General features: G+C 35.9%; 1 protein-coding gene across 5 annotated transcripts in view; it reads right to left on the bottom strand.

The window, feature by feature from the left end:
* Window positions 1-10,551, bottom strand: part of plxnc1 (plexin C1) — a 41,889-nt gene that overhangs the window by 24,196 nt on the left and 7,142 nt on the right. The window contains exons 10-12 of one of the 5 annotated variants that reach the window (XM_034863327.1): window positions 10,085-10,218; window positions 9,456-9,635; window positions 7,168-7,276 (exon numbers count right to left, since the gene is read on the bottom strand). The exons of 3 other annotated variants lie outside the window; for them this stretch is intronic. In XM_034863327.1, the coding sequence (XP_034719218.1) occupies window positions 7,168-7,276; window positions 9,456-9,635; window positions 10,085-10,218 (423 nt within the window). The remainder of the gene's footprint in view (window positions 1-7,167; window positions 7,277-9,455; window positions 9,636-10,084; window positions 10,219-10,551) is intronic. One more of the 5 variants, XM_034863326.1, reaches the window with a different exon arrangement.

Raw genomic sequence — 10,551 nt, 5'->3', positions numbered from 1 at the left:
TCTTCTTGCAGTGATGACAGCAAAATGCTCACACACAGACGGTCTTCATGGCACTCTGCTCTCCTCCACAGTGTCACTTGTGTCATGCGTAAAAGCGCAGCGCGCGTCTGTTGAAAAGAGGAGTGCAAAAAGTGGGAGGGAGCGCGCGCCTAGCGAAACCGAAAACTAAAATTTCTAATTGTTCTGATATTATTTAACAAAATTTCTGTATTTGTCCCACTTTTATCACTTTTTCAAACCAAGTCTATACAGTACAGAATAATAAGGGTTCTGTATAAGTACAGAACCTGTGTGTGCAGTGATGTGAGTTCCGGACGGCCTCCAGCTGAATGAAAGGCGTTTGATTAATACACTTCCATCACATGATATCTAGCCTACCTCAAGAACCAAAAGCCGGGGAAATACACCAACTCTTAATCAAGCAATAAGGAGTTCTGATGGGGCCGCTGTGTTATAAATCCGTATATGAGAACGGTCCCTAACCCTAATGTAGGCCTGCATATGGCACATTTGATTCTCAGCATCTACTTATCAACCCCCGTTTAGCAGAGTGACAGCAGGCTACAGTAGGATTGAGTGTCGGTTACACAGAAGTATTGTTATTTGCTTGATGAAACTATACCGCAAAGATTATATCCAGTGTCTTCTGGGTGAGGGTGACACCTAGTGTCAGCTTTGGGGAGTTCTTTCAGTTGAAAGTCATTAACAGTTGAAAGTATAGATGCGACACTATTATTGGAATCATTGGTTACTACAGTGACAACTAGACAGATGGGATGTTTTGTTTACTACATGAGATTGTCCTACATCACAAAAATGTGACAAAAAGAATGGACTCTTTTTTTGGACACACCAAAATAAACAACGAGAAATCCGTCATATCAGAGAGCAATGTTGTTGTTTTTTCACTAACAGCCTTAACTTACGTTTATGAATGTGTCTTTGTGTTATCTGGCTGCTTGAAGATGGTTGGTAAAGGATCTTGCATGCAGGCGTGGATTTTCCAGTTAAAAAAGGGTCGCATACCCTACATTTGATAAATATTGTTTTACAATTGTGTCGCTACCGTTTGGCTCTAATTAGGGGGATTGATCCCACCTGGGTCACTGATGCCAGAGGACTCCCTGATTGGCCACAGACAGCATGTGACATTGTTTGTCTACTGTGGAGGTTTTTTCCCCTCAGTAATGGTTTGCAGACAGACTTAATTAAATTATGTATTTCTCATATTTGTGGCCGGCCTGGATACTTTTTTTGGTAACGCTGTAGATTACAGCTCGTCACTTCCCGATGTGAGTCGAGTGCGGATTTGGGTCGCGCATGCTCTTCTTTTGTGTGCAAATTTTAGAAACATGTTATACAGTGTTTAAACAATTTGGCATCATACAAATAAAAACAACAACAAAATGGTTCATTTCCATCCAGGGAACATAATAATCTTATTTGGGGGAAAAAAACTAAAAATAGATAAGTAAAAATATTATATATATATTTTATACAGTATATTGTATATATTATATATACAGTATATATAATATATACAGTATAACATATATAACTTACTGCATATAACATATATTATATATATTATAAGTTAAGGAAGTCAGTTAAACAGCAAAAAAAGGTAGAAAATAAAAAATACATAGTACAATAAAAAGACAAGATGAAATGGAATGAAGGCTATATAATCATAATTCCTTAAAAAGAATCCAAAGTAGATCAGCTATATTGATAGTTTTCTTATTATTAATAATTTGGATAGACATGAAAAAAGTTTAGAAAATTCTTAAGTGAGTAAAAGCTGAGAGATTGAGCAAAGTTTGCTTCATGGATATGAAATTTGCAAAAATTTTAATAAAAACTTTGAAATTGAAATTTCCTATATAGATTTAGTAGGTTGACAATCCTATGTATCATTTTGTTTTTGTTATTGTAATTAAGGATAACACCTTTTGCTTCCAATTTATTTGGTGATATTTTTTGGAATATCCATTTTTTTTCCAGAACTCCACAGCAAACCAACACTCCTAGATTAGATGTATAATAGTTTCTTCAATTTTCCAAAATTCACATTTACTATTCACAGCAGCAAATCTTGAAACAAATTTGTTAGTAGGCCAACTATTGTGCAGTATTTTGAATAGTAAATCTTTCAATTTATTGGGGATGACAAATTTGTACAGCAGAAGCCGTATTATTCCCAGTGAATGTTAACATATAAAGAGTTCTAAACAAATCTTCCCCGTGGAGTGATTTTCCTTTTGCTGTAGAAGGAATTCGTTATGTTTATTTGTACATTAATGACTTTTAATATTTATTCCATCAACAAAGAAATTCCGATCCAATTCTTGTCTCTCAGAGTTACATTTTATTAGTTGAGGAATTCCACTATAGAGCATTTATTACCGATGGGTATTCTTTGTGGGTGATAGGAAAGATTTTAGCTCTAAGAAATTCCTCATAATTAAAAAGTTGAGCTCTATCATTTAATCATCATTTAATTATCATTTTGTAAGTCTGCAAGAAAAATAATATTCCTCTCAACACAATGTTGTAGATATAAAGACCTTTTCTTTCTGGTTATGAACTCATTGTTCCATATAATAGTTATGTGAGGAGACACATGATGTATAAAACATAATTTTGCAGTGTTAAGCGCCTGCTGATGAAATTTAGATCACTTTTACATAGCTTAATTTTATTATAACTGCAGCCGCTTTACTCAGAAGAACTCTACCTAATATGGACAGATCTCTCTGAAGCCATGTATTAAATATATATTTATAGTTTTTTGTATTTTGGGCTTCTTTTCTTGTTGTTCCTTTAAATCTTGAATGAATTCCAAGGTATTTAATATTATTTTTTCACTGGTATATTACACATAAGCGTTTCATCAGTGTTATACAGACATATAATTTCACACTTCGAAACATTAAGTCTTAAACCTGATGCCAGCAAGGAGAAATGTATTTCTTTGAGTTTTTAATTTGTTGTTTATCCTTTAAAAAAAAGGAACCGTGTCATTAGCTAGTTGAGAAATTTTGATCTTTTTCAAAAATCATTAATCTTTGTAATTTATTACAATGGAAAATATGTATTGAGAGCATTTCAACAACACTAAGAAATAGAAATGGAGAGCAAGACCAGCTTTGGTGGACTGATCTATAGACTGAAAAGCTTTAGGTGGTATTTGGATACTACTGAACTAATGATGTTTTTATAAAGCATTTTAACACCAGAGATAACATTTTCACCAAAACTAAAAGTTTGAAGTGACCTTAATAAGAATTGATGCTCTACTGTTTAAAATGCCTTATAAAAATCCAGCGATAATATCACAGCGTCAGATTCTACATATTCAGAGTAATCCATCAGATCAAGAATAAGCCTAATGGTACAGCTTGTATGCTGATAAGCCATAAAAACTAGTTTGAGTTTCATTCATAATTTGGCTCAAGCCTTTTTTTTTTTTGACTGGCAAAAATGAATGAAAGTTTTTTATAACCTACATTTAGCATCGTTATAGTTCTCCAATTTTCTAACAGAAGATGACCTTTGAGATGCACATGCTCAGATTTAAACGGTTAACGGCATAACGTGTCATACCCGTCATTGGTTTTAACGAAAGTTAGCAAGTGCCAAAATAAGATAAAAAATGGGAATCTTTAATACAATAGGGACTACACACACACACACACACCACATACAGTACACATACAGTACACATACATGCACACCTGGACTTATTATAATTATAATAATTTTAACACTGGACTCAACACTGACACTTTAATAATAATTTATGGTCTTTACTTTGTTTACTTGATGAATGTTCTTATTGTTGTTATTATTGTTATTTTATTGTCTTTATACTGTCTTTTTTTTATCTGTTTATCTTTTCTTTTTTCTTGCTAAAACTGCTGCTGGAACTTTCAATTTCCTCGCGGGAGTCATTCTAAAAGGATTAATAAAGAGAAGTCTATGTCTTTGTATCCTGGACTGTGCCAAAGGTCATCTAACGTTACATCACTCTCAATTCTCAAGTAAATATGAAGTTATAGCCAGGAAAAACAAACAAGTTGTGGTTTCACCATAGACTGTATATTATTGACGGTTAATATTAACGGTCTATGGGTTTCACACAAGGTTATGTACCTGGCTGTTTCTTGGCTGGTCGCAGTGACTTCCTGGAGTCTTGTCATCACCTCAAGGTTGCAATCGAAGACAGTTAAGTCACATTAAATCTGTTTCCCCAAAAGAGTTTGTTTTCAATCTAATTCAGACTGTATATTAATGTGTTTTTATTCATCTCTTGGAGTAAGTTTCCAAGTTTCTAAACTTTTAAATTTAAATATTCAACTAACTATTTTCAAATCATACATCTAAGGTAAAATCCGGAAATAAAGATAACATTTAAGGGAAAAAAACACACGGGTACAATTTAAAACATAACTGAGAAGAAGGTCTAATGGATATATGATTAACATAGAAATGAAATAAGGGGACTTTGTGGACTAGACTGTAGAGGTTTAAGACGCTGGCCATTTTAATGCAATGTCCCCAGTTTGAGTCTCTCTAATACACTCAATACTTACAATAAAAACGCTAAAGTACCCTTTAATTACCCAAGTAAACAGCCCTAAACCCTTGTTGCTGTGCCAGGACACACATTTGAATTATTGTGGCCAAGATACAACTACACCTGAGTTAAATATTAAAAGGGGTTATAAGATACTGTAAAAGCCAAATACTAAAGAATGCTGGACGCCCTCTTGCACTCCTGTATAGTTAAGGTTGCTGTTCACTACATCATTTTGAGGTAGCTTCCCTCTACATCATTTTGGGATCAAAGATTGAACTTTAAACCGGCAAAATAAAAAGTGTAATGTCTATTTTGATAATGGAGTAGAAAAACATTCACAAGGTTTGGCGTAATGGTCCCAGCTTATTCCTTTTAGGAGGAAGCTTCCTTTGCCATAGACAGATAGTCACCAATACTGAAAGACAAACACAATTACAGTTTTATTATTATTTTTTTAACAGTTTAACTTTTTTCCTCTTCTGATTTAAATGTCAGACAAATGGCATTTAATTCATAAAATAGCAACAAAAACGGAAATATCTGATGTTGGACCTAGATGGGTTTTAAGGCCACCACCATTGATTTTGGATTGAACCCGCAAAGGTGGATATATTGGGTTAATTTTCAATATCTAGAGTATTTTTCTCTGGGAGATAATCTACGTATATCCTGTACTGTTATTGCTCCAGTCTTGTTTTAGTTTTGTGTTGCCAGCCCTTTTTTTGAGTACACTTATGTGCAAACTTTTTGCCTTAGCCGATTGGCTTTGCTTGCAGAAACAGACTCTCCTCACATTGCTTCCTATTTTTAGCTATGAGGTAAAGACTTTAAAGTCCTCCTTCCAGTACTACACATTTCAGTCGGGGTCAGTCAGGTTGTAATTTGTTTCCCACTTAGGGGTGCCTAGATTCTACTGAGTGCTAGAAAACCAGCACTGACCATACATAATCATCATCAGAAATTGTTACAATAGTTGTTTACATATCACTTGAAGATATCTACATAAGAGTGACTTGACACTGTCATGAACGTGTCATAAACATTATCAAGTCATAAAAGTTTCTGACATAACGATCTTTTTTTAAACTGTCATTTGATTTTGTCATGACAAGTTATGGTTAGGGTTCATGTGGTCATGACAGTGGCATGTGACTCTTATGTAGATACGTTCAAGTTAAGTGTTACCCAATAATTCAAGTTGAGGTTTTCACATAAAAAGCCAGAGTCGAAGTGATGCAATAAATCCAGCCTTCATCATACATGTATCGCAGTATAAATCACATTATCAGTCAAGCCTACTTAGTGTACTTACCTGCAATAATGCAGGGTATCAGCAGAAAACGCAATATCGTAAGGACCCGATGTACTAAAGATGGAGGTCCGAGTGTTACTATCTTGTCACCATACCTTATCTGGAAAACAACACCGTCACAGCTATTAGAAAAGCAATTTTAAACTGGTACTGATATTCACTATGTGTTTAATTAGTACTTTGAGCCATTTTGAGGAAAGTAATATACTTCTGAAAACTTTGCTGTGATAAACTGTAAGATGGTGCTATGACCCACCTTTATTCTGTCTACAATCACAATAAAGTTTCTGTTGTATTTCTGTATGTAAATTTGAAAGAAAGATTTACTTTTAAGTGCTGAAACGTAGCATCACGTGTCCATTGAATCTCACAGATGAAAAAGTCAGTCTCATTACTGGTTTCTTTGGCTTCCATGATGCAGGGGTGTTGTTTTTCTTCCTCAACGCCCCACACCTCCAGCTCTGCTATGGTCATCTCCAGTTTGTCTGCCTTTTTCTAAAATAACAACCAAAACAAACACTGTCCTTCTATGTTTTCATGACCTATTTTTGTGCATGTGTCCCAAAAACTTCTATTACCTGTATAGTGATGCGCACACTGTTTCCTGTTCTCGTGGATGTAAAGCTAGTGAACTGGGGCTCTGGATAGTAGGTCATTGTTGGCAGGCAGGCCAAGGTTTCATTGGCTACTTTCAGAAACACTGTGCTAGTAGAAATCCCCTTTTCAGCTGCAGGTGTGTCATAGGTTAGACTCTGCAATGAATTAAAAAAGAACTGTTTGTGTAATACATCGTTGTATATGGCATAACATGACATGGTAAAGATGGTTTTATGGTAAACTAAGCATGTAATGTGGCATGACAATGATACAGCATAATACAATATACAGTAACACTGGTTGATGTACATCAACAACAACCTATGCTAATACAAAATAAGACATAAATAGAATGCCAAATAAGATAAAATATGAAAATGTAACATACTGCAGCTTAAGAAAAAGGACATATAGCATAATGTGACAGGTAACAAGAGAGCATTTTATGACTTGCTTCACTCTGCAAAATTGTTGCATGTGTATTGCAGCTTGTGACTACAATGTAATGTATTAAACTTAATGTAGTGTTACATGACATAATTCTAGAGTACATGTGATGCGACATATATACTATAATTTGGCATGCTTGCATAATGTACTGTAATGCAGCATGATATGATTTGACTTTACATAATTAATATAAGAAAAATATACACATTGTCTGTATATGACCAACCTGACTGTTCCTGATTCTGGGAGGTCTTACTTCCTGTGGGGCGTGGCTATGCACGACCCCTTCCACAAACTCCAGGTGGGATCCAATGAGTGAGATCTTCCTCTTCCCACTTCAGGACACAGAGCAGCCAATCAGAAAATAACATGTATTTAAGACAGATTCAACACCAAAGAAAGTTTTTTTTTTTTTTTATCATGACAGCTTGATATGACGGTAAAAACACATGTGTGACTACCACCTTTATATAAGGGTTACCTACATAATAGAATTTAAGTTGAAAGCTCTCATTGTGGTCTCTGGATGCTTCAGTGTTCACTACACTTTACAATATGATTGGACAAAAACATGCTGTCAGCATAAAAGATCAACATTAAAAAGATGTGTAGCTAACAAAGGAAAAGTTGAAAGGTGTTGCAACATTAAGATCCTAACTCAAATGTTGAGATAGTTTTCCTTGAACCAAATTGTTCGATTGGTGAAAGACAAACCAATAGGCATTCCAAACTAATACAGACTGCCGACGACCATAGCACCCTAGTTCCTTCAAGAATTTGCATCACAACCATCAGAACAATGAAGAGTGTGTTATGTCTGTTCAGAATGAATTAATTAGTGTGGTAACTCCTTAACCTGTGTTAGTTTGGTAACACCTCGGCGCATGAGTAGTAAAACTCAGCACTCTTGTGCTAATAGTTTTAATGTTTTTACACTCCACCACTCAGCACTCAGTAAACTTTTTATATTTAGGATAATGTGAGAATAGTTGTTAAAGATCCATTGTGTAACATTTTGAGTTAATTCTTAGCAAAAAAAACTTTGTTCTTTCACAAACATGTGCTCATTCATGCATAACTACTTCCACCAACTAATTAAAGTGTTCTCCTATGCACAGAATCTGCCATTCAGAATCATTTAGAATACTCGTACATATTCTGTAAGGGGTTAAGCTTCTCTCCGCAACGCGTAGCTCCTATGGCGCAATTTTGATGCTAAAAAGCCATCACCCGCCAGTAGCATTCCTTTTCCCATTCATTTTGACGTCACTTTGACAGCAAATAACTTTACATCTGATGCGTTTAAAGACATTTTGTCCATTGTTTCTTTCTAAAGAAACAATGTACAAAAGACTGCATTATCTTGTACGTCATGTTATGGCTCGGCAGCAGATGTTTTTGTAAAAATAGGCGATTGTGTCATAACCAAACAACTAACTGTGGCCTTGGTGGAGGAACTACCGAACAGTACAGGATAAGCTTGCAGGCAGTTTCAACTTAAATCAGCTGTTTAGGTTTAATTACTAATGTTAACTAGCATTTTAGTTAGCAATACTTAGCCTGTGTCTACGTGATCTCCTTACATATACCTACGTTCTCCGTCTTTGTAAGATTGAAAATGATTGAGATTTCAACACTGTACGAATTACCATCTGTTCCCACACTTCTGCTATTAGCCCACACCGGGAAGCTAACTTAAGTTTAGCTAACAGCTAATTCGGCTAATGGCTAGCAGACAGCTTGATAAGTGTAAAATAATGTTAACTCAAACTAAACACTGGGAAAAGCAGACTATTATTTTCAGGTTTTATTTTAAGGGTCTTTTAATGTTATTACGTGCTGTGTCAGCTAGCGGTTAGCCGAATTAGCTGTTAGCTAAACAAACATTAGCTTCCTTTATTCAGTGGTGCACAGTGGTTTATGGGATGAGTAGTTCCTTTGTTCAATAATGAAAATATGTACACAGTCTTGTACCTTTGACTTTTGGGGGATTTTCTGTTTCACTCAAAATGACATGTTTTACAGTATTTTTATGAGTCAGGTGGTAGCTGGTTAGCCTAAGGCATGGTCTAGAACATTTTATATACGGATTTTTCCAAACGTCAATGGGAGAAAGTAATGAGAAATTTACTTCCGGAACCCAAGGTCTCTTGGGGCGGGACTGCTCCATGGGACCAAATAGAAAGTAATATTCAGTTGATTATATACAATTTCACTGCTAGATGGGAGAGCTTCTTACACAAAGTAGCAGGAAAAACATTTCCAAAAGGCTAAATTATTGCAAAACTTAAAAGTGTGTGAGGTCCAGTGACATATTTTTGATTTGGTGAAACTCACACCAAAATGTTAGAATTTATTGTATATGGCTTGGAAAAACATTTTCTGTCTTAAATAAAAGAGATAACACATTCTCACAGTCATCAGAGTAGTCTAGGAAAGAAGTTCACCCAGTCACATCCCATCCTCAAGAAGGTTTTCATCAAAGTCAAAAAATGCCAACAAATCCAGTCATACCTGATCCAGGTGCTGCTTGGTACAATGTGGGTGCAGGATGGGGATGACCGGTATGTGATTGCAGCATTGCCATGGCAACTGCCATCTGGTAGGAGAACACATACTATGACCACACCTTTATTATTGGCACTGGGAATGTGAAATGTCAGTTTTGCACCAGTGTTGTTCCACACAGGAGATCTAATCAGAGCACACACACAGAGAGAGAGAGAGAGAGAGAGAGAGAGAGAGAGAGAGAGAGAGAGAGAAACATCAGTTCAAACTTTGTGAAATACATTTTATGTGTTTAACACCTTGATAACTGCCAATAAAAAACATCTTACACTAAAAAAAGAAAATGGACAATGCCTTTTACATAACTGCTAAACATTTATGCATACATTTCATGTTTATACATTGCAGAGATTCCGTCCGCATACCACTACAGGGAGCTCACGTACCACCAGTGGTACTGGAACCACAGTTTGAGAACAAGTGGACTAGACAATCATTGATAAGTATTGAATCAACTGTCAATATGAGGAATATATCAATTTGTAATATTGATGACTTTTCCCTTTGATAATTGCCATCTTTAAAACCTAATTCATAGTGCGAGCATTATCTCAGTGACTGAAAAACTGACTCACTCTTGTTGAGTGCAGTCCATGTCCGCTTGGATCCTCACTCTGGTCACATCACTGAGGTTATAACCCGACAACAACGCATGGTTTCTGCCATAGTAAGAAACAACACCGGGAGTGATGGAGGAGATCTCTGGTCTCTTACAGTAAAACACACACACACACACACACACACACACACACACACACACACACACACACACACACACACACACACACACACACACACACACACACACACACACACACACACACACACACACACACACACACACACACACACACACACACACACACACACACACACACACACACACACACACACACACAGAGAGAGAGAGATATCCAGTTTGAATGCATTATCAGCAACTGATATTTTAATCTCTACTGAATGGGATTTAGGTGAGAATCAGAGGGACAATTGATGTTTAGACTCACAGTAAAGTTCATCCCTGACTCCATCTGTTGGCAAA

The sequence above is a fragment of the Etheostoma cragini genome, chromosome 23, assembly GCF_013103735.1.
Source record: "Etheostoma cragini isolate CJK2018 chromosome 23, CSU_Ecrag_1.0, whole genome shotgun sequence".
In the NCBI taxonomy this organism is placed as follows: Eukaryota; Metazoa; Chordata; class Actinopteri; order Perciformes; family Percidae; genus Etheostoma; species Etheostoma cragini.
This window is presented reverse-complemented; position numbering and strand designations above follow the sequence as displayed.